Source organism: Indicator indicator, chromosome 5, assembly GCF_027791375.1.
Source record: "Indicator indicator isolate 239-I01 chromosome 5, UM_Iind_1.1, whole genome shotgun sequence".
In the NCBI taxonomy this organism is placed as follows: domain Eukaryota; kingdom Metazoa; phylum Chordata; class Aves; order Piciformes; family Indicatoridae; genus Indicator; species Indicator indicator.
Window position 1 is genome coordinate 10669852 of NC_072014.1, and position 25896 is coordinate 10695747.

The 25896-nt window shown below is 42.5% G+C and overlaps 1 protein-coding gene across 1 annotated transcript in view; it reads right to left on the minus strand.

The window, feature by feature from the left end:
* The window catches only part of LRRFIP1 (LRR binding FLII interacting protein 1), a 115691-nt gene that overhangs the window by 58316 nt on the left and 31479 nt on the right, over positions 1–25896 (minus strand). The window contains exon 2 of the mRNA XM_054381036.1: positions 3979–4065. Within this exon, the coding sequence (XP_054237011.1) occupies positions 3979–4065 (87 nt within the window). The remainder of the gene's footprint in view (positions 1–3978; positions 4066–25896) is intronic.

Here is a 25896-nt window from a genome sequence, read left to right on the forward strand (position 1 = left end):
TAAACATTTTTACTCACAAAAACAAAGCCAACAACTCTTGATTTTGCTCTTCTGTGAATTAAAAATAAATCTCTGAATGCACACAAGCATTTGTTTCAGTACGAAACACAACTCTACAGTATGAGCCAAACAGACTGTCCTTAGAATCTGCAACTGTAAACCAAATGTTTAAAGACCATTGGAGCATGGTATGGTAAAAAAAAACACAAGACCCCACCACTGCTGTTTCCCACCAGCTAGGTGGGTACCAGTGGTATGGAAACAGGCAAGGGAGTGAGTCCCATCTATTATAATTGTCCTTTCAGCTTAGAGCATGCATTGGCACAGCCTCACACGATAGCTCTCTTGTACCAGAAAGCCTGCCATGACCTCCAGACTAATTATTGGTGGGTAGCAACAACAAAGCAGCAGAGAGTAACAACTCAGAAACATTCAAACACTTATGTTTACTAGACCTGCACTTTTCTTAGAGCCTCATTACCAGGAACCCATTCTCTACTAAATATATAAATACATATACCAGTAAGTGATTCAAGAGTGATCGCTACCCTTAGATTCCTTTATCAGTACACAACAGATCATGATTCCTGTGCTTGTTTTCTTTCTTCAGCTTCAGAAAACACTTTTCATTTACCTGGTTTATACTTTCCTGTTCAGCTTGTACTCACACTCCTCCTTACATTCTTCTTCCCAGGAATTAAAAATACAAACCAACCAAACAAAACCCAGCCTCAAAACACTGGCACAGTTTATCCTCCTGCTGCTGCCTGGCATGTAGTGGTGCCAGGTGATGAGATGATACCACCACTGGAACACACCTGCAGTCCTGCCCCACCACAGCGAACAGCACAGCCTTCCACAGTGACTTTCCCACATCTCACACTGCAATTCAGAGCACTTTCTCCCCAAAGCCTATCTATTTCTATTACACAATTTCTCCAGCTGCTCTTCTACAGCAGTACGTGCTTCACATTAAGTTTCCAGAAGAATTCTTAGAGTAACCTTATATTTCAAGCTTCTGAGCACACAACCCACAAGACAAAGCAGCAGCCATGGCAGCCTGAGCAAGGGCTGAGCCCACACAAGTGTGCTCACCACCATTTAAAGCCAAACTGTCTGTCACAAGCTTCTCATTGTATGCTCCTTTAAAAACCAAAGAGTTTAGCAGAAGAGAGACTGGCAATGAATGCAATTTTAAATTTCCAGAAGAACAGACTATGCAGCAGTTTCTGCTGTCATGTATGTGTTCTACACCAAACAATTTCTGTCAAAAGAAGAGCTTGGTATGAAATCCTGTGGTCTTTGCCATTTACCTGTGAGCTTTACTACACAGCTGTGACTAACCTCTAGCACACTCTTCATGTATGGCTAGCCAACAGAACCAGCACAGGGCATTTTAATAGCTTTCTAATGAAGTTGCTGCTCATTCTAACTACAGAAACATTCACAAGAGAACAAAACCCTCTTCTATCTGGTGCTTTTGCACCGATATTTCTTTTGTAACGGCAAGCAGAACATGATCACTTATGTAGATTCACAATGCAAAAATCACTCAATTATTTTTAAATTAAGAAAACAAAGCCAAAGACTTTTAAAATGTTATTAATACTAGATGGTGGCCAGGAAAGGAGCCAATTTCCACTCCAAATCCAAATTGTTAAAACACTCCACTGCTAGTGAGTGCTGTACTGCCATGGGTATAGTTTCTAATATTAGCATCTGGAAAATTTTAACCCATGTTAACAACATAAATATATTCTCAAGTAAGCCATACTCCACAAGAAGCCTGTCAGGGCATGTACAAGTACACACACGTGCAATAAATGTATTTATTGTTTTTTAACTCCTTTAACTAGTTCCAAAACCTCTTCTGAAGTAGCAAAGCAAGTGCTTTAAGCTCTGGTTATTCACCACAGCAGTAGTGGGAATGTGCTATCTGTTCCTCTGAAAAGCCTGCAAAGGAAATGAGGATGGCAGATAAGAAGCTGTACAGATACCAGTACCACAGTACATTGCCCTCCAAGGAAGGAGTAGACACCAAACCTGGTGTTGATTGAGATTTTCTAAATCCATCTTTTATTTCATTATATCTGCAAGATACTTACGGCAAAGCAAAACTTCCCACAGCCATCCTTACTAGCTCTACCTTGCACACGAGGGCTGAGATTAAGCTATCTGAAAAAGCTACAGAATATGCACACTGACAAAACATTAAATCAATGTGCAGTTGCACTATGTCCTTTATGCCAGTGAATTACAAAACAGATTGTGGTGGATATCTGGCTTAGCTTTCACTGAATGTGGTATTTCAGAGCAACATCCTGTACTATTCAATTTCCATCTATACAAAGACATTTTCACAGATTTTCAGATCGCTGGCTCTTTAGTTGTTAATTGCAGGAGCATGCACACAAGGTTTAGTTTTCATACCTAAATTTTCATTTACTAGGACACCCTTTGCAGCACGAGCTTTTAATCTTCAAAGGGGTCATCACCTCCATTAAAGCTATCTGCAAATTAGATGGTAACACCAATGTCAACTGCCCTGACACCCATATTTACTTTGCCACCCAAACAGAACACCTAGTAGCTGTTTACCATGGATCTTCCAAAGGCTGCTCGGCAAGTCCCATCATTCAAGCTGAAGGCACAGCAGGCAACCTGATAGCACCAACACTCATCTGCAGTTCAGGCTTTCTGAGTGTGGCCCAGGTGGCAAGAACCATCCTTCCAAAAGCAGCAACTGTAGCACAAAAAGGCTCCTCTCTTCCACAGGCAATGTTTCCCCACAGCTCTTGCTACTGGTGCATTTCCAGGTACACCTAACCCTGCTGTGGCTACAGGCTTCTAAGACATATCCAGACGTGCCTCAACTAGAGGAGATGCTCCAGCATGAAGCTGAGGCTGGGCAAACTGCCCAACTGCGTCTTTTGCAGGCTTATTACTGCAGCCTGCACCAACACTGTAGTCTGCTGTCACATCCCAATTCACTGTCCAAAGGCTAAACTGAACCACTCTCTGAACCCTAAAGCACAGACGTACATTTGCTCTTACCAAGTATTCCCACATCCTGCCCCTAAACTCCTTACTTCTTTCCTTCAAACTCTATTTGGAAAAAAAAAAAAATCATAATTACTGTTGGTCTACTCTAAACGCACATCAACAAACACAAGTTTTAAGCCCTTCTGCTTCAGTGCACCTATGCCAACCCATGCTTGCAGCCTCATTCTAACAGCACTACTTTAGCTTTTAGAGCTTCAGAACAAATCCTGCTCAGAGTTTCGTAGACTGGAGTGGCATTTAGTACTGCTCCTACTTGTCCAACACAGCAGGAGCAGAACAAGCCTTTTTGGTCTTAAAGATCATTCCTACACTGGGAGTCCATGATCTCCCACACACTGACATGCAGAGGCACAGTAACTATGCTGATGATATGAAACAACTACTTTTCCCAGGATGTTGAAGAAACTACACCAAGCTGGTGTAGTTTGAAGAAGGTGATGTTTTGCCAAGTTCAGTTTCTGTCATTACTTCTGCCAACAGCAGACCATCATTTTTACAAAACCATGGAGACTACAATGCCAGCTTTACAGCAACAAGGCAAAACAACTCATAACTAGAGTTACACAAGGGCCAAGAGACTTCAATATTCATCAGGCTTCTAACCAAGTGATAAGAATCCACCACCCCACTGCACCTACAAACAAGCCACATACTTCGAAGTTTAATATTAAAACAGTGATTACTAACTAACCACCAGTATTTTCTGTGAATAATTACACTGGATTGACCAAGATAAAATTCACGCCACAATCTGTACTTTCTTCAGGCCGTTTTATTCACTGTTCTACAGTCAGCATTAGCTCCACACAGACTACTAATGTTTTAACACAACATAGATTAACCCTTTGTTCCAGGATCTTGGATTATATCCAGGAATGAAGGGGATCCAAACAGCTCCCAAAGCCTTGACCTTACCTCCTTCTGCTGCCTTTCCAGTTCCTTCATTCGTATCTCCCGTGCCTCCGCCCGCGCCGCTCGCTTCGCCGCAAGTCTGGCTTCAGCCTGCAACGGGGAACAGAGCAGTGAAATAAAGCTGGGACGGTTCAGCGCGAAGCGCACTTGCTAAGCAGGGCATGAAACAGGGAGGCTTGACTCGGCAGGACTGTAAACACATCTGTAGGAGTTAATTCCCTATTGCAAGTAATGGCCCTGCCTTCCATAACTTGTTATGCTCCACGGGCGGGTAATACACCCTTGTGTAGGTGCTGCCCTCGGTTAGCAGTTGTGTTTACAAGTGCTCCATGTTTTTTCTTTAATTACTGTTTGTGTGGATAGAGAGGAAACAACAGAATTTACCTAAGAAAGAGAGATTTCACTTTGTTTTGTTCCCCCTGCGGTGCAGATTATTTTCCATTGATGAATTAATTTGACCAACAGCAGACACATCATGTGGCATTGTTTCTAACTGCTGACATTGCACACACACACACGGGCACTGCAGTCAGGTAAACGCTGCTATTCAGCACGGCTATGCACAAGCTAAGGCTGGAATGATGGAGGTGAGGGAGTAGGGAACCTGAGAAAATGTACTAAATTAAAGTCTCCAGGCGTCTGTAGTCAAGTCCAAACCTCTCTGGAGTGGAAAACTGCCAAGAGCAGACCTCTCAGGAGATCTACAGTGCTTCCTCATTTCAGCCCTGTTGGAGGTGCTGGAACATGCTACACAGTAACATTTTTAATAGCCTGCTTTTAATCCTAGGCAAAGCCCTTTAGTCTTATAGAAAGAAATGTAAAATTAGCTCACACTTGGTACAGCACAACTATGAGCAGTTTGCCCAGCATAATTCAGAAGAGCTCAGCAGGGAGCACAAAGTATTGCTCAGCTGGCCATCCCAGCGTTACACCCAACTCCTCTGCTTCTGAAACTCTAAGGACAGCATCCAATTTAACAGGAAAACCTGCAATAATATCAAGGTCAAGCACACAGAATATCAAAACACCAGTGCTTTCACTAGAACTTCTAAACACAAAGAAAACCAGAAAAAAGAAAGGTGTAATTTCTTTTCCATTCTGTAAATTTCTTTGCCACTCAAACCTCTAGAAAAGGAACACAACCTTCAAGAGCACAAAACAAACCACAGGAAAACAAAACAAAACAAAAAAACAACAGGGTAGTTTGGCTGAAACTCTGAGCTAACAGAAAAAGACTAATGAAAACCAAACACAGGCAGGTGTATACGAGGGCTAGGAGTCCTGTAGTGTTGTAGATCTTAAATCCTCAGTAATGATAACAAAATTCAACATACACAGTAACTAGGCCAAGTTTAAGTTCACATCACCCACCTTCTACAGATGCCCATAATGAACAGCCCCAATCCCCTAAATACCACCACTATTCTTCAGTTATTGATGTTTTCTCCCTTTTTATTGTGCTGCCTCTAGGTCTGAGCTGGTAGACAGGCAGATTCCTTCTGATGAATATTGCAAATCCCTGTTGTGCAATTACCATCTTTTTTAAATGAACCGAGTTTTTAATTCTTGTAACACAGACAACTTCAGCCTGAAAAATTACTTGTAACAACAGGAAAATCATCTCACAGGGTAAAAATGCCCAGGGCAGAAAGAGCAAAGGGTTGGTTTTGCAAAGAGTGCTGCTCTCTTTTCAGTGCATTGCTTGAATTTCAAGCTAACTGGATCTGCCATGGATGCAAACTGTAAAATGCAAAATGCATTCATAGTCTCATACTAAGATCAGAGTTCCAGGCTGGCACTGTCCCCTCTCATCATTGCAGGATGCCATTATGTACAGAGCCAAAGGACAGCAGGCTCCAAGGTGTAAGCATGTGTTACCATAAACATTTTCAAGGGGCTGTAGCTTCAACAGCACTTACCAATCTGAAGCAGTTTGCCTCCCTAACCACCCCACAGCCTGCAGCTGGGCAAAATACTATGTGGAATAGCTGCTAGGCAGCGTTAGGATTTACCTGCAGCGTTGGAAATTGTGACACCCACTACACAAATATGCACCAAGATGTATGCTAAAGGTTATGAAATCACAGTCCTTCAATAAGAAGGATATTGACTTGACATTTCTGCTTATCTGAAAATAAATTCCAGTACCTCAGGAAGCACTATGGTAAGTGTATCCCACAGTCAGGACCATTGTAAATACAGGACAGTGCCAGAGACAAGGACTGCTCCAGGCTGTTCATCACCAGAGGCTGCCAGGCCATGCACGTAATACCAGGTAAGAGCCACCACCTTCTGCCAGGAGCTGTTCACATGCAGCATGAGTGGACCCCAAGGAAGAGGAACCTTGCTCCAAGGACTGCATCTCATCAATGACTTTTTGGGGAGACAGAGAACAGGAGACACACCTTTCACTCTTTACAGTTTATAGAGATATTCCCTCATCCTGAGATGCAAATTATCAGCAGTTGTAAGAAACAGCACAAAAATGAAAGAAACTTAACTCTGTAAGTGTGTTTCAAATTGCACCAGACCTGGGTGAAGAATAACATAATAATTAGATATATTTTTCCCTTATTGAAAACAAAGGCCTCTATAATCCCCATAAGTAGAATACACTAACAGTACAGAACTGTGTATCTATAACTTTCCATCTGCCAGAATGAAGACAGAAACAAAATTATTTGGATGTTAACATTATTGTAGATGTCATCCTTAGGAATTTCAATGACCAGATGAGATTTCCTATTAGGAAAACTAGACACATGTACATCTGAATTCTATATACATCACATATATTTTGCCTTCTGTTTTCCTTGTATAATAAGGGCCCTGGGATTTACATCTTTTCTAGCTATGTTGTAGGGCTCTGTATTCTCCGTAAGAGAGCACAATACACAATGAAAGGAAGCAACTTGGAAAATAAAATAAAATCTAAATAAAAAGAAAAGTTTAGCAAGTTATTCTCAGATCTCCCTGAGAACAAGGCTGGTCAGCTTCCCCAGATCCAATACCAACTGCAGCAAGTTTAATTAATTTTACTTTGTGCAACATCATACATGTAACCTGATGGTTATTAAGATACATTTCAGTTTTAAGTGCCAATTCATGAAGCATCGTTAACTTACTCCATTTCAGCTTTGAGTTCTCTACCTGCTCATGCAAGCATTTAAGACATGCAAGAATAAAAAACATATTTTCACTTAGTATCTTTGCCTAACAATGGCTTACATCTTGGAACATATCTTTTATTTATGAACTTTTTCTTTCCATGACCACGCAGCTCTTTAGCATTAAGTATCTTTCAATACAAACAAGAGAAATAATATATTCTGGATCCTTTTGAATATCTTTTGAACATTTTTAAGTTAAAAAATCTGCCACATAATGCTATTTTTGTAAGAAGTCAAAAACTTGTTCTTATACCTCTTACAGAAGTATTTTAAAGCAACTAATTTTTAATCACATCAAAACAAAGAATTACAGAATTCCTTGGGCTGGAAGAGAACTCAGGAGGTCTCCAGTCCACCCTCCTGCTCAAAGCAGAGTCAGTATCAAATTCAGACCATGCTGTTCATGGCACTGTTCAACTGGCCACTGAGAACCTCCAAGACTAGAGGCTCCACAGCCTTTTAGAGCTCTTCCTTCAATGCCTGACCAGATAATATTTCCCCACACTTCTTGCATCATATCCAAACCTGCTCTCTTTCAGTTTGAAACTGCCTCATCCTCCCACTACACATACCTGGCTCTTGGTGTCTTAGTAACCTCAGCTTGTACCATCAAGTGCTACTCTTAATTCCTACCTTAAGGTCTGGTATTCAGCATCAAATACTGTAAGTAAATTGGCTGTTAGTTTTTCTAACGTGTCCTCAGTGGTGTCTGGGTACTATTTAGACAATTACAGATATTTCCATCACGGTTCCCAATACAATCACCGGCTCATTTGTGCTGGACAAAGGCAGTTTGTAAGAGACAGGCCATGCTTCTCTAGAGGGTTTTTGAACCCACAGCAAAAGAAGACTACAGGTGACAAGAAACACACAAGGGGAAAAAAATTCTTTGTGCAATGATCTGATCAGTACAATAAGCAATGGTCTCTGATAGTATCAGAAATATAAATAGCATTGAGATAACGATTAAGCATGAACCAAACCCTTCCATCAAATAAAAAGTTACTTCACTTCCTTGAATGTGGTTGGATAAGAAAGACTTGTTGTCCTTTGACACTTTAATAAACCAGGACCACTAGAGCCCATGGGAGGGTAAGTCAGAGATCCCAAATAGAGGTGTCCAGGAAAAGTCCTCACCTGACAAAGCAAAACCAGCTCTGCTGCACAAGTCCAATATCCTACCTCAGTGTTTCCTAACCCTGCTCCTCTGAAGCGAGTCATAAGCCTTTGGAGGGTGTTCTCAAACATGGCAGCACTGCATTATTCTATAAACATTAAATGCTCAGCCTGTGCCCTCCATAACATTATTTCTACCATGCTTTAATTGATACAGTTAATTAGACCAAATGAACATTTTTTTTATATTCTGCAGGTGACAGTGAAAAAAAAAAAAACCAGCATTGTTCACTAGCTCAGAGGAAGTCAATCAATCAATCAGGGCAGAGATGAGTCCACATCTAACATTTACTGTGTATGACTCTATCAAAGTCAAATCAAAAGTCTGGTAGCAACCTTAACATCCAACAAATTCTGCACAGAGTATGGGAGACAAACAGGAACTATTACATACAGATTTTCCTGTGCAGAAGCACAGCTCAGCTACTGACAGGAGCAGCTACCCCAACAGGAAGCCACAAAGCATAGATGTTCATAACAAAACCTCCTCTGTCACCTGTGGACTTTTAGACTGATACATAAGAGTATCCAGACTTATTGTGGACCTCTTCCTCAAAAGCAGAGGCATGATTAAATATTTCTGAGTTTGTCAAATCACATCTTTGAAAGTCTTGGACTCTGTTTTCACATTAATAGTTCTGTGCTATAAATACCTTGATTTCTTGCACACCCTGCAAAAAGCAACTCTAACTTCACCTTTCTCTCTCTGTGCTGACTAAACCAAACAGGCTTTTGCCTGGATGACTTTGGCCTTCAGCCAGCAAAAGCACTTGACAGCACCCAGACCAAAGCCACCTTTAAGGGCAGGAGCAGACACACACCACAGCCTGCAAGAATCGCTGCTGAACATCATGAAACCAGGAAATTCATACAGACCTCTGAAATTCAGACTACAAAAGCTAAAACAAAAGGTCTCAAGGCTGCCAGCATAAGTAACTACTCAAAAGATTCAGCATAAAAAAAAAAAAAAATCCAAGAGATTGAAAGAATTCCTCTTAAAACCATCTAAAATTCACTAGTGACTCAGTGAACAATACAGGGCTCAATCAAAAGTGACACATCACTCACAAAAACAGAAGAATAAAAATATGAAGCCTAATGCACCCATTACAAAGCTTTTGTAACTTCCCTTTTATGAAGTATTGCTCATCTGACAAGGAGAGATGGCAGCTTCAGCCACACTCTGCATGTCATACCCCCAAAAAACCCCAAACAACCTCCTAAGGGGCTTCTGTAAAGCCCAGTGGGCAAAACCAGAGGAAATGGCAAGAGCCCTGCTGCAATGAACACAGAAATGAACACCAGATGAAAAATAATCACCTTAACTTACTCAACTCACTGAAATACTACATCTACACACCCTGCATTTTCATCTTTTTATTGAGGTTGTCCAGAATGATTTATAAGCCACATAGCTCCAATACAAGCATCCTGCAGCAGCGCAAAATGCTTGTTGCTTTTGTTGGTCCACTTGCTCAACGCTCAACCCCCCTGTTTAAGGATCACTTGAGTTTTAAAATAAAAATCCAGTCCTGTGCAGCAGAATCTTCACTCTGAGTTCAGTATGTTTCACTCTGAGCAGGGAAAAAACAGGCAGGCTCTAACCTTGGTCAGTATTGAAGTACAACTGCCTCAAACACAAAAGCCAAACCAAGTATTTGATAGCAGCTGGGAAGGGTGAGAAGCATCTTCTGCTGTCTGCAGCATGAGATGGGGTAGGGAAAAGTAGTGGTACAAGATCTGCAACGGCTGAGGAGTTACCCTCCACCCCCCATCCACTTTTTAAATACCATTTAGTAAGCTGAGGCACCCATGGCCAGCAGGCAGTGGTTACGGAAGCGATGACTTCCGTGTCTTGAGCACAGCACTGGGTAAGCTGCACGTTCATTATCATTTTGATGACAGAATTATTTAGGTGACTTGCTTAGGTAGAGGTTAGTGACACACATCCTGAAGGTGAGCATTCTCTGGGCTTTTCCTTTATGAAATGTCCAAGAGTTCATTGTTCCACTGGCAACCCCAAGAAAACAGCCAACAAAGACAGGAAATTATGCTGCTTTTTTGAGCAGTGAAAAATGACTATGTTGACTTGCCACATAGCTACAGACGTAAGAATTTTCAACCTACACAAAGCACCCCTTAATTCCGATGAACTCAAAATTATCTGCTTCTAAGACCAGTAATCAAAAGTTAGTACCGTATTTTTTTTTGGTGGAGGACTGAAGTGTTACTTTGCCAGCACCAAACCATACTCAGAAAGCTCTCTGATCCCACTGTCAGAGAAACTTTAAAACACAGGCCTGCCTGCCTAAATTACACCTGCTCGCTGCATGCAGCTACTATTATGTATGGCTGTAAGAACTATTCTCAGGCTGATTTTAAACTTCTTGCCACAACAGGCAAGACACAACCAGCAAGTCACTTCCAGGGCAAGTATAATTCTTCATGACTGATGCCACCCCATTCCAATATTCTGTATGTAAAGGCTTTTTCTCAAGTGTTACACAACTGTTCACTCTATTTTTATAGAAGTCATACACTTCATCAGACTGTAAAGAAATCTCATAAGGTTTATGGTACTTCTAAAGAATTTGAAGTCTGTTTAGACAAGCAGCACCTGATCTGTAGTATTCTTGTAGTATTTGCTGACCAACATGGTTATCAGGCAAAACTAATGCTAATCCATGGAAACATTTTTCCCCATCTCCACTTGAGTAACAAGTGACCTAAACCAGCAGGTTCCAGGAGCTCACCGTGAGTTATCACGTGCCCCTTAGCACTGAAACAAGAGCCTCTATAAATGACTTCTACATTTAGAGGTCAAACCAGTATACTTACCTGACATTTTTTGCATCTGAGTTATAAGCACACTTTGTACCACTTATTCATGTGAGCCTATGAATCATGCAGGACTCGGTCAGCCCACATCCTGCCTTACTGCTCACCTTTCTCCTAAAGGCAAATTAGCGTTGAAAGGTGGCATGCCCATGAACCTCAGCCTACACACAAACACGAGGATTCCCTTCTAATCCCCACGTCCAGCCAGCGTCCCTGGTTGGACAGAGAGGCCCATCTGGGCTTGTCTAACAGCTCCTCTCCCGTTAATAGGGTGACAGCAGTGAACTGACAGGCAGATGACTAATCCACCCATTATGGTGACAGTGGGGAGGGGGGGGCCCTTTTGGAACTTTACTTAGAAAACATTTAACAGGTTCAGTTGGCACACCTGCTCCAGTGTCCAAGTCAGCTGCAGGTGGCATACAGCTTAGTCTCCGATTTTTAAACGAAAACCTTTGAAAAATTCCATGTGCTTTGGCTACCTGAGGCCGCTGTCAGCAATTACCTCGCTAGCACCCACCTCCACAGAGCTCGCTCCTACCAGTGCCCAGCAGGAGACTCTGCTCCAAGCACTGCCGAAGCCCACAGAGCCTGCACACCCTTCAGAGTCCCGGGATCACTAAGTTCCAGCACGGGCAGCGCGGGCACACACCGAGGAGAACCTGTGGCAAGCAGCGCGGGCACATGGCCGAGAGCGGCGGTTTTGACAGCCGTGCAAGGGCACGCACAGGGCGCCGGGCCGAGAGCCCTGCTGCCGTTCCCCCGGCACCCCCCGAGGCGGCTGGGGCTGCCTTACCTGCTGCTGGGCGGCCGGGCTCAGGCAGTCGTCGATCGCCGCCTCCTCCATGACTGCCGCCCCTCCTTCCCGCCGCCGGTCGTCTGCCCCCGCTGCCCCGCGCTGCAGGCAGCCGCCGGGCCCGCCGCGGCTCCGGGGCGGAGCCAGCCCAGGGCGGCCCCGTTGCTCCCTCCGCCGAGAGGCTGGGCCCGGCCTCAGCGGGGTTCGCTAAGCGATCCCCTTCCGTTACCGGCACGCTGCTCCCACCGTTTGGCGTTGTAGCCCCCAGGGCCCGTGCAACGCCCTTGCCTTCAGCTGCTGGTGTCAGAGAGGGACAGAACCAGAGATGGACACCACCAGAGACCTCACGGATCACGGGCACTGGAACATCTACCTTAGGAGGACAGGCTGAGAGACCTGGGGCTGTTCAGCCCGGAGCAGACTCAGGGGGGATGTCACTAATGCTGATCAGTATCTAAAGGGCAAGTGTCAGGAGGATGGAGCCAGACTCTTCTCAGTGGTGTCCTGTGACAGGACAAGGGGCAATGGATGCAGACTGGAACACAAGAGGTTCCACGTAAACATAAGGAAAAAAATCTTTCACTTTGAGGGTAGCAGAGCACTGGCACAGGCTTCCCAGAGGGGTTGGGGAGTCTCCAGAGGCATTTAAAGCCCATCAGGATGTGTTCCTGTGTGTTTTACTCCAGGTGACCCTGCTCTAGCAGGGGAGTTGGACTAGATGATCTTCAGAGGTCCCTTCCAACCCCTACCATTCTGTGATCACCTGGTCCAACCTTTCTTAGGAAAAGTGTGGTCTAGACATGGCTCAGCCCATGAACCCCAGCCATGTCCCACTGTCTTTGGAAAGTCCAGACACAATTCCTTCAAATAAAAAGCATTGGCAATGTCTAACTTGTACCCTGGCCCTGGAAGATAAAATTATTCCACCTGAATCTTAAAATGTGTCCAGTCTCGGGCACTCCACCTTCCTGGCCTTATTCCAGTGTCTGATTGTTGTGCAAAATTTTCCTCGTGTCTACTCAGAATCTACCCAGTAGCAGTTTGCCCCCATCCTTTCCATGTGACTCCTTGTAAAAAGGAAGTTGCCATCTTTGCAGCCACCCTTTAAAACACTGCAACATGGTGATAAGGTCTCCCTTAAGCCTTCTCAAAGCTTGTAACCTCCTTTTTATGCTCAAGGAAGACCGAGGAAGAGAGACCAAGGAAGGCCCTGCTCCGCATACACCTGCTTTCCCTCTGGGAGGCTGCACATCTGAGCTGCTTCTCCCAGCATACTAACGTACAACATTCAGAAGCATTGGAACAGATGCTTATAAATATATATTCACAGCAACCACCATTTACATTGCAGAAATAAACCACCTAACTGTTGTTAATTTGCTGCAATTATACCAATGCAGTGGATTGTATTGTGTAGAGCTAAGCATAAAATGGATCATCAGCACTGGGTATGCTGATGTTGGTTTTATTCTTTAAAAAAATGGCACTACATTTTAAGCAATAAAATAAAAAATTGGAGCAAGAGAAAAGGCTGGGGGGCAAGAGGGAACATCTAACTGAGGTTTGAGAGTACTGTAAAACAGGAATCAGGAACAGTGGCTGGACAAGGAAAGGGCATTCTGCATTTCAAACAGTCTCTTGTGATGAGCTGGATGAGTCTAAAACACACCTAGGGAAAAATCAGAAGGATTAGAGGGCACAAGTGTTTTTCAATGGCACGAAATGGGACAACACACTAATAGCAACTCAAGGGACAGAGCAGAAATGCTGTCTCCTGGGAAATTAATGCTATCTCACGATTCCCCCTGATTTCATCCAAACCACCTCTTGGCTCCCTCTGATTTCACCTGACAAGCTCACACCTACCCCTCACAGAGACAAGAGGGCAGGAAACACACTAGGACAGGGAGAATTCCCAAGGCTTAAGCAGCTCATTTTGTCCATTGCAATTGTACAGCAGCAACAATAGAACACAGGGAAGAGTCATCTCTTCCTGGCACTGGATTGTCTCTGATTGCAGAGAGAAGCAACACAGGTTGCTTCTTAGCAACTAAACCCTGTGCTCACTCTCCTTCCTAGTCAGCAGGCACAGGTTGAGGAGCCCTGGGAAGCCTCCACCCAACTGAGCTCAGTTTTTGCATGAGCTGACAAGCCCAAAATGGAGAATCTGTTTTTTCACACTAGCAGAGCTCACACTGCCATGCTGCTAACAATATTTTAGATAATTTGGAACCACTGGTACTTCAGCTGGATTCACTGACAGTCCCCAGAAAGGCCAGACACTTCCTTTAAATACAAGGCATTAGGGATGTCTAACTCACACCCTGGCCCTGGGAGGACTTCTGCTTAAGTGAGGGGAAACTCTGCATTTGTAAAACAGATTGTGGGTTTACATAAGTGAGAGAACCACAGAATGGTTTGGGCTGGAAAGGATCTTAAAGATCATCCATTCCAATCCCTCTGCCATGGGCAGGAACAGCAGCCACTAGATCAGGTTGCTCCAAGCCCTGTCCAACCTGGCCTTGATCTGGGCAACCTGTTCCAGTGTCTCACCACTCTTACTAGAGGGGAAAAAAAAAATCTTCATTATAGCTAATCTTAATCCTCCCTCTTTCAGTTTAAAACCCCTTGTCCTATCACCCCAAGCTCCTTTTCAGTAGTGAAGGCTGCAATAAGGTCTCAAAATTACCATCTTTCATTAAACTCCAAAGCTACATGGTGACCCTACAAGTTTTTTTCTTGGATTATAAAGCACCCAACTTCACTTTAAAACATTCTGAACTGCCTTAAATCCATTTCAATGTGTGTATGAAAACAAACTATGTTCCTGCTTCATGGGAATCTGTTAATCACACATCGCAAAGGAACTGGCTTTTTAATTAGAAAAAATAAAATAAAATAAAAATCAGGCTTAAGCTACTCTGAAAGCTGATAATTGGAGAGTGTTCAGTTTCTTTTTTGTACACCTGCAAGCTGAAGGACAGGGCAGGTGCACCTGCATAGCAAAATACGTGATGGGAAAGGGGAATGGGAAGCCAGTCAACATAGCTTGCCCAGCAACTTCAGTAGTAGCCAACATTCAGTACAGAAAAAAGACCTGTAATTTGAATCTGTGTTTAACAGACATGCATTTCATGCCCTGGTGTGTCTTATTCTGAAACCAGGAACCAGGCCAGTGAAACATGACCAGGAAACGCTTTCCTATTCAGGTGTATAACAGACAGCCCTAAGCCTGTTATTTAAGGCTGACCGAGTTGCTAGTCTGCTACATTTCCCTTGTCCTCCATAAGCAAGAGCAAAGAACAACAGAAATCTACAGTAACTGAAGGAGGACCCTGGCATGCTCTGCCATGGTGTGTTCTGTGCCAACTGTCTGCCTTCCCTGGAGACACACCTTAAGCCTACAAGCTGGCAACCTCTCCTCTCTGCCTGCAATGCTGAGCAAGTCTGGCTTCGGTGAATGGCCCAGAGTCCAAGAGAAGTTATGCCCTAATTCCCAGAGACTGCTCAGCATTTAATATTGGTGCAGTAAACAGTATCAAGCTTCACAGAGATTCAAAAATCATAACCAGCTATGAAGGCAGCACTTCTGGCCTATGGCAGCTCACTCCAAGGTAGCCAGGAGCTGAAGTTAATTCCTAATGAAAAATGTCTTACCTTGTATGTAAGAAGTTTCAATGGAGAAAGGAGGGATCTTTCAAGGGAAAGGAGGGATCTTAACAGTTGACATCTGAAGCATCATAAAAACTCAGCATGAAGAAGTGTGCATATTTTAATCTCAGCTTAAAATAGACAATTTATTCTGGTTTTCCTAGTAATGAGAATTTACCTGCCCTTGCACTTACTGCCAGAACTGTACAGTTTTTGTACAATGTGTTACTTGGAAGATACACTGGAGATGAGTACTTCTTATACAATGTATAAAATTACTGGGGACCCTGTCACACAGACCACACCCCTCACTCCTTTTTGCTAATTACTTTTTCAGTCAATGTAGAAGCCAACATTTTATTTGGTTTCCTTAAGGAAGCACTTCATACATAGCTCAGCACAACTGTGCTGTGGACCTGAGTAGGAACTGAAGGATCAGGAGGTCTTTTTAATAGTAGAGCACTTCCTTTTTTTCAGTAATACAGAGATGGCAGCATTCAAAACACACTTCAACATGCCTGAATTGATCTTAAATGAAGCAAGGCATATACTGTACGGACTTCCAAGCGGGTCCTGACAGATTTCCCCAAGAACAGGAACCCTCTGTACACCCACATGTGCATGTTCTTCCTCATTCCCCCTGGTGCTAGACACTCCACTGGATCCTTCAGACACCACTAAATAAAGAGCAAGTGCATAGAGTTCTGTAACTGCAGAAGCCACAAACTAGGAAGCCAGTGATGCATTGGACTTGATTGCTTGCCAAAGCTCTTTAGCATCATTAAGCAGATAGCAGTTATCTCTCTCAGAGTCCTTGCCCTTTGAACTGCTGCTATGTCACTTGGGGTAGCAAGGGGGGTACTCAAAACACCTAGAGAACACTGTGTGAAAGCAGGTATTAGTCTACTATTTCTTTTTTTTTTTACCACCTTGAAAAATGCAGGGTCTGTCTAGTCATAAATTCTTCATGCTCAGAAAGACAGCCAAAGAATCTGAACCTCTGCTAAATATCATGAATTCAGCACGTGGTTCTTATGTCTGTGCATTTTGTGTTTGAAATAGGACATTGCAAGAATGACATGAATTCAAGGAGACATCCAGACAGGAAGAATGATCATGATGGAAAAATGCATTACAGGTAGTACAATGCTAAACTGAGCATGAGAAAAACAGGTAACAAGAGAGAACTGAAAAGGGGGTCAGGGGAAAGTGGGTTAGCTGGGAGTTCATCTTAGGTACTTGAAGCAGAAAAAAATTATGGTGCTTAGAAGAGCAGATCAGTTTCCACTGACAGACTCCTCATCTTTCCTTGAGGAACGCACCTTACCTTTGCCAACATGCTGACACAGAACACAGGCTTGCACACAACACACAGAATTCCTCCACAAATACAAGCCTAATCCTAAAAATGCACTTCACAGAACCCTTTACTCATAACTACCAAGAAGCTGTGTCAAAAGAAAGAGGAAAAGATCCTATAGTCATCTTTGAGGAATGTTACAATCTCTGATAATGCAAACAAATTCCAAGGAAGCCTAGCCTCCAACAGAAGTCACACCCAAGTGATTATTTTTGTCTTCAGGGCGTGTTGTGCCAGAGGTACTTTAAGAGGCTTCCTGGAAGCTGGGATTCAACTAGAAATAAAGCAGTCAAAACCTTTACTGGCAGTTCTAAACACCAAAAAAACCTGCAACAGAGGCTCCAGCTTGGCCCACCCCATTGTAAGTAATACCAGCAGCCACTATCCATCACCTACATATGTAACTCAGCTTATTTAATTTATAAATGTAAAAAAAAAGAAAGAAAAAAAGAAAAGAAAGAAATTTTATTGTCCATTTCCTTTAGTCTCTTCAAATAGCATCTCTTTGGTGGACTTGGCAGTATCATGTTACTGGTTGGACTCAATCTTAAAGGTCTTTTGGACTCAATCTTAAAGGTCTTTTGCAACCTAAACGATTCTGTGATTCTTAGAATTTCAGTAGTGTCCCTCCACATCACATTTACCACTGGCTGTTCTTCTAACCTCCAGGAAAGCCTATAAAAATCTATGGAGTTACACCCATCTGAAGTCACAAAGACAGAAAAAACTACGCATGCATCTCACTTCATCATCCCTGTCTGCTGTGGGCATCCTGGCACCCTTGCAGCTCAGCTGGCGAAGTTAACAAAACCTCCTTGTAAACTGTAACCAAGGCAATGAGCTGAAGTATACACAACTAAGTGCTTCTTAGGAAAACAATGTCCGGTTCTCATCACTAGAATGTACTGCCAGTATCAACAGAGCTTTCTCTGTGCAGACCAGGACGTGGCATGGCAAGGAGGAAGGAAACTGCTGAACCAGATGCAAGTGACTCTTGCTGCACTGAAGTCAGGCAAACTGAACCAAGCCGGTCGGGAAGCTGGAAGACTCTTGGGTAGTCTGTACATGGTGTGGTTATCATTCCGCTCAGGGAATCAATTCAGCTTCAAAACTCAAATCATAAACATTTGGGTGTCAAATATATTCATGTCTTACTACTATCAGAAGGCTCTGGAAGCCTGAAATACAGATGTATGAAATGTTATGAGACTTTCTTGTTTTAGAGGAGACAGATCTAAGAATAGTTCCCATAAACCAATGCATTCCTAACATAGCCTTAGACTTCTATTTTCCTTTGTTTAATAATGAAAATTACAAAAAATAATCTGTATAATACCAGGTTGGAAGGGACCTCAAAGATCATCTAGTCCAATCTTTCAGAGGAAGAATATAGTTTAAATGAGATGGCCTGGCACCCTGTCAAGCTGGGCTTTGAAACTGCCTAATGTAGGGGAATCCACCAACTCTCTTGGCAGTTTATTTCAATGTCTAATAGTTTGAATGGTGAAATTTTTTTCTGGCATCCAGTCTGAATATTCCCCAACTTGTACCCATTACTCCTTATCTTTACCATGTGACTTGTTGTACAAAGGAAGTCTTCCTCCTCGTGATAGCTGCCCGTTATGTACTTATACATGGTTATGAGGGCTCCCCTAAGCCTGCTCTTCTCAAGGCTGAACAAATGCAGTTCTCTCAGCTTCCTTCATAAAACAAGTCTTCCAAGTCCTCTGAATATACACAAATTAATCCAGTAGGATACTTCTAGAAAAGTGTTTCTCTGCTGGTGTATCCATATTCAGCTTTACCATCTCCTAGATTCTACCTGAATCATACCTGAAAAGTTTTAGAAAGTGTTAAAAGCTGCATTAACCATTTCTACCACAACTGCAAATTTTATAAATTGGAAAACCAACAACAAATTTCAAAGAACACCATGCAAAAGGGCAGAAGTTCTACACTTCAGTCCTACCCCCAATTAGGGACATTAGGTGGGGAAACAGAAGTAGCAACTGAAAACACTGGAAGCACCATGGTTATTTCATCAAGCTCTCCTACTCAACATGCGAAAAGAGGCAACCAACATCCCATTCACTGTGAAAGTCAAGTTAAAAATTCAGACTTACAGCTAAACAATTATGGTTTCAACCAAAATATCTGACTACGTTCACTACAGAGTATACACTAGTAGTATGGCATCTTAAATGCACAATGATCACATCTTTAACTTATGATCCTTTGCAAACACTGGAGAATCTCATTATCAAACATCTTAGGAAAAAAAATGACGGTTCACTTTGAGAAGTGTCCAATTTTCCCATAAAAAGGGTATAATAAGGAAAACCACAGAGGAAACTTGACCAAAAGATTGTTAGTCTTGCCCATGATGACCTCAACTGCAACCTAAACCTATTTTTTCCTAAAGTGGACTTCTTTGCACAATGCAGTCCTACAAGATTGAATTCTAGGGGGAGAATAAAACAGTAATACTTTCATGGAAAGCTTTTCTTGCAATGGCACTCAAAGACCAATTTCTTATTTTGTTTTTATAGTTTCTCAGGATGCCAATGCTTTGTTTTTCCCTTTTTAATAATTCCCAAGTGGGAGGAACATGGAGCACAAACAGGCTCCTTTCTGACGTGCTGATGGTGCTGTTGCTAGTTATCTCTGTTCAAAGGGTCAGCATTCTTGGTCTTCTTGCTTAACATTTTGAGCCAAAGACAGGGAGGAGGAGGAGGAAGGGAAGAGACCCACAACTAATGAGGAATTTGCAAATGAACATTGTCCACTGCAGAGAAACATTTGCTTATGTGTTTGCCAGGAAACCCATCTTGGAGATATAATTTAAGCATGTGACCAGAGGCTGGAAAGTCTTGTTGACACAAAACTTTTCCCCCCCTTCATAAAGAAAGTGACTGTTTATTCTGTAGGATGCTGCAGTGAACAGTGTGTACAGCTCTACAACATAAAAGACAGTTAAGGGAGTTGCATCCTACTTCATAAATTATATTGCCATGCAGTCAGAAGGGGCTGTTGCTAAAACTAGTCTAAACTGTAAATGAACTCCCTAAGGAAGCTTGCATGGATCACCAAAGTAACTCCTGCCACAGGGAGGTGATCTGAAAACTCCTGTTAAAAGTGAGGTAGATGGTGTCATCATTTCCACAGATCCCAGCCAGTGATCTATGCCCTGAGTTTTAGGGGCATTTGTTGTCTCATTAAAGGTTTTTGTTTGGTTGGTTCATGGTTTATTGGCAGGGGGAGCAGTGGTGGTGTTTGCTTTGGCTTGTTGTTTGGGTTTTTTTGTTTGTTTTGGTTTTTATTGGTTGGTTGGTTTGTTAATTTGCTTGCTTTTCCCTCCCTCCCTTAAAGGCTTAAAATTGATATTGTTGTACATTTTACTAGTTACTCAGGAAGGTGGTATAGTCTCTTTCCCTCTGATACCTGATAGCAGTAAAGAAGCCATCAACAAGTTCATCAGTGATTTGTGCCTGGTGTGGTCCCTGTTGCAGCCATACTAAACCACTGGCTGTAGGTTGGTTAGCTGCAAACTGGATTCTACTTTTAAGATGCACTAAGAATTGTGGAAAGAGGGAAAGGAAAAGGCTCAAAGCAGGACCATCAATTCAAACAAGCCTTAAAAACTAAGTTCTAAGAGGCTTCAGAGGGAAGATTCAGCAGAAAACTACAGAATTCTACAAAACATCAGTTCTGTAGCATCCTGCAAAGCTAGAAGTTTTCATAAGCACTGTGCCTAGAAAACAGGAAGATCAGTGCATCTATGCCACATACCACTTTCACTGCTGTTTAGCAATTAATATCTCGTCCTGTTTTCATGCCCTGAAAAAGCAAAACAGGGATGAAAGAACAAGCCCATTATAGGATCTTGGCTTGCAGCTCTGCAGAAGTGTGTTACAGCTTTAAGCCTCACCCAATTTTCTATAGGTAGTGTTTTCGGCAGAGGACCAACGCGGTATCAACTGACCGCATTGACGTCACTTCTTCAATTGGTGTTTTCTCTCAAAATAGCTCCAGCCAGTAAGTGGTTGCTCCCAGCAGAGAAGAATTTGGATACCACTCTACACTGCTACCTCAAAGAACAAATCCACATGCTTTATATGCCCTGTGTTAACGCTGAACTCATGTACTTTAGGTCAAGACTATTACTCGTGTAAAGTAGCTTTGAGGGAGTCCACACTGACCTCAAGAACAGCTGGATCACTCATTCAGGTCAATGAATCAGAATTGTTAAGGCTACAACGATGTCTAAAAGGAAAAAAACCAGCAAAACATGCTGCCAGTATTAGCAAATGAGCAGCACACAAAGCTTCCCACTGTTGTCTCCTGAAACACTTATTTGCATGAAGCCATATCCAGTGGTTTCTTCCACTTGCTTACCCAAGTAAAGGAGACCACACCGAGTCTCTTAGCTCTCCCTCTATTAGGCCAGCAGTGCTTTGCAGCAACTGTTCTCATTTAAAATTTAGATAAAACTGAGCCTCAAAACACACAAGTGGAATGGTTGTATTCCAGAGTACGTTATCAGTGCTGTGTTTCTGCTTGATTGTAGAACAGCCCTTGCAATTAAAGTCACTGTGGACTTCAGAAGGCTCAAAGCAATCTGGCTGAAAAAGGGTGAACAGGGGCTACCTAAGGGAGGGAAGAGCTTGTAAAACCTGTCCCTCAATAAGTCTGTAGTATGCACATCTCAAAAGGTTTTCATAGAATCTTTTCCAACCTAAATGATCATGGAGTCTAACCATTAAGCCTAATCTTCCAAGTCCACCACTAAGCCATATCCCCAAGCACCACATTTACATGGCTTTTAAACACATCCAGGGATGGGGACTCAACCACCTTCCTGGGCAGCCTGTTCCAATGCCCAACAAACCCTTTGGTTAAAACTTTTTTCCTAATGTCCAGCCTAAACCTACCCCAGTGCAGCCTGAGGCCATTCCGTCTCGTTCTGTCGCTGTTTACTTGGGAGGAGAGACCAACACCTACCTCACAACAATCTCCCTTCAGGTAGTTGAGAGTGGTAAGTAAGGTCTCCCATCAGCCTCTTTTTCTTCAGACTAAACAGCTTTAAATGTCTTTATTACAAATGCATATGTTTGGAATTCTGACTTTTTTCTTTGGGGAAAGAAAAAGGGGAAAAAAAAAGAATCACAGCATGCTTAGGCACTAAGGTTATCAAAGTACTGCAAATGACTAACATACAGAACTGGATCATTTTTTGCTTAAACCAAATATTAAGTGAAAGGTGTAAGATTAAGTCACCTCCTTAATGACCCTGCAGTCTTGCTAGTTTGATAACTTTGTGTGATACCACAAATAAATGATTTTTTTTTAAAGAAGTTAAATTATAGATCATATATGCTTGACTGTCATTTCAACAAGGGAGCAAAGCTACAACTAGTGTTTCCCACCAGGACCAGTCCACAGACATCCAGCACACAGGGAGGTCAGCAGAAAGGTTCTCAGTAAGGAACTACGCATGCAAAATTAATTCAGGCATTGCTACATATTACTGAAGAGCAAACCACGTTTGTCCTGATCATGCTCACAGAGAGAAATAAGCACAATAACCAAATTTGGAGCTGGAAATAAACAGCAATATTTTATCTGACTTCTTTATAGCTTAAACACAAGTTTGGGAGGGCTCTGGGGCTGGGCAAATGCCAACATCTTTTTCGAACATGGACATAAACAGAGGTTTTGTTCTTCACTGGTAAAAATATTTGAAGTATAAATAAGAACTGAAATTCAGGGACTGCTACAAGCAATGCAATCTATGGGGACTGTATTCTGGGCTCCATTGAACTGAAAATTTCATCTGAAGGCAGGCAGGCAAATCTTGAACACAGCTCTGCACTTACAGCGCATTAAAATGTAGGTATAAACCTCAGCAACTGCTTAGAACATGCACAACAGCTGAGAGAAAAGAAGTCACAAACTCTGAAGAAAAGGTTGCTGATAGGGCTGCAAGTATCACCTAGTCTGTGACAAGAAGTGACATAAGGCTTTAAAGAAAGGACATTAAGCTTTTAAAAGGGATATGAACATAAGATTAAGTTCTGTTTTGTTTCTCAAATTAAGAACATCTGCTCTCTGGTGTCACCCAACCAAAAGCCTGCTTTTACTTGTATCACAGTAAGAACAAATACACTTAGGAGGAAGTTTATGTTCACCAGTACTGCTGGGTCTCCACAGAAGCAGAGTCCTTGCATCCAGACAAGTTTCAAACTGATTTACTCTTTTAAGGCTGAAGATCATAAATTTCAGGTAATCCACTGAACACTACCCCATATTAGATGTCATTGAAGAGGTACAGAGGCAGCAATAGATTTCAAACATTACCAGATACCCAATAGCTGGACCTGCTTGGTCAGACACTAATGAAACATCCAGTTCTTGGCCATCCAAGTTATATGGTACTGAGAAATTGTGCTAACAGGTAGTGTGAAGCGAAGAAAAGAGATAAAGGGGAAAGGTGCTGAAAACACTGCATCACAAACAAAACACAGTGGGATAGGCAGAAAACATTATATTGAGTAAATAGACAATGAGTACAGAACAAAGGAATGCAGGAGGGAAAGGAAGTAAGATACCAGTGAAAATTAAAAATCAGGAAGGAGGAAAAAGAAAAAGGCCTTGTAAAAGCATAGGAGAGAAGTACCAAAGCTTAGGGGACCCAAGATTTAATAGCCATATGCCAGTCCCTGTCCACAAGGAGTTCCACATCAGTTAAGTGACTGAATGGAAGAGCTTCCAATGCTAAGACAAATTGCGAAATGATTATTCATTATTGTGAATCATTATTGTGAAATGGTGTAAGATTGGAACACATCGTGTGAACTGCTGTTGTTTCAGAGTCATGCTAATGTGAGACCTTCCCCTCTTGCAGTAAGTCAGAACAATTTGTCTCTTCTGAGTTTCAGTGGGAAATTTTTCAAGAGCTTCACGCCAAGAACTAGTCAGTGAAGCTGCACAGGTCTTTGCCATCAGTTAGGAGCAATTCCAGTGTGCTTCAGTTTCTTGTCCAGAGAACTGAGATTATATGTCCCTCTGGAGGGCAACAAATACAAGTAGTATTTTGAAATCTTCAGACAACACATTACATATAGAGATTTTAAGCCAGCAGAACGATTGAGAAACAGTAGGGGGGAAAAAGTAATGTTTCCCACAGCTACAGCATTTATAGTTATTTGGTATACAGGAGAGCACACAGGGAGTGAACAAAGCTCTTTATCGAGTTTAGTTTTCAGAAGCAACTTGGGTAACATAGTAGCTCTCTGAAGACAAGAGAAATAGCCTGGGAAGTGCAACTCGAAAGTGCTGACTACAGGAGAGGAGATTCAAGAGAGATCTTAATAGCAGGCACTTGCCAAGTCTGGTACAGTAATGATACTGGCTTCTCTCTGCTTTTACAAAAAAATCATACTAAATGCTAACAGCACAGCAGTGTAAGTTCTTAGGAGGAAAAGATGCAAATTCAATGTGAAATGTAAATTAAATGCTTTGACAGGGTTTGTCCTCTTGATATAAAAGAGTGTTCTAATTTGTAGAGGTGTGAATCGAGTCTTAAGGTCAGTATCTCACCCAGTGTATATCAGAGGAGCACTGCTGATAAATTATTCTACCTAAAGAGTCTAAGATGAACTTCAAGCTTGCTTAAACTGGCCTGAACCCACAAGAGGGAGCAGCAATCAAGCAGAGTAAACATTCCTTTTGTGTTTCTAAAGAGATACCACTTCCAGCACACAAAGCTGGGAGCTTGTAGTTTTCAGCGTAGAGTGTTTACTTACCTGACTCTTCAGTCACTGAGGATGTGGATGAAAATTATCAGCACCTTTTAATCTGACCTTGGGATAACAAAAGAGGGTAAGAGACCACAGCAGAAGGTATACTCCTCTGCATTCCTCCTGAGGTAATTCAGCCTTAAATTATTACCCTTACCAAATGTATTTCAATCACCTATGCAAGGAAGAGGTGGCAGGGGGTGGGGACTGTGTTAAATTCCCAGATCCCTTAGACCCCTCCCCAACTCCACAAATCCTGCCTACCTTGATTTTGCCAGTGATTCATATTTTGTATCCCCACTCTACCCTTCATCAATGCTTTTGAAGAACTCCAGGAAACTCACATACGTTTCTTTAACAAGCAGCCTTTCAAAAGATAACAGCTTCTGTATTCAGCACACTTCAAGACAGCAGGAAAAAACCCAAACACACAAAACAAACAAAGAAACCCAAACAAACAAAAAAACCCCACACCCGGAAAAAAACAAACACATACTCAGAGGTCTGAAACATTGTTTCTTGCAAGCTTCCTCCAACATACCACAGTGAAAATAATAGAAACAAGCAAGACAGCATTGCACTTTGCTGACAGTTAGATGGCTTTTAAGTAGGAGCACCTCAGAGCTCAAAGCAGAAGCTGAAGAGTCAACTAAATGCTTATTTAGAAGCAGAACCTCCAGCATTACTGTCTCCTACCTCCCAGCACAGTATTTCAGGACCTATTAATAATTTATTGCTTTTTCTTAGTTAACAGCAGGAGTTGAAAAGAGAGCACATTCCAAAAGAGAGGGGAGAGTGATGGAAAAATTTTGACAGAAGAGTACTTTGAGACAGCCTTTCTTCTTTTCACACTTCAAGGTGGGGGCAGGAGGGTCAATGAAGCCCAGCAGAACAGGTCAGTGATGCAAGAGACCCTCCATCAGCTAGATACAAACCACCTCATGCTAGGGAGCTGGACCCATGCAGCCTCTGCTCTGGGAATGGCTCCCCTGGGCTTTGTGCCTGCTGGAGTAGTGTCTGGCCAGCCCTGTGCAGTAAGTCCCACCATTAGTTCCAGCAGATCCTGGAAGGCGTTTTTGAACTTCCTCTCTACCCCACCTTGTAGTTTTTGCTATTGTTCTCCCTTCCCAG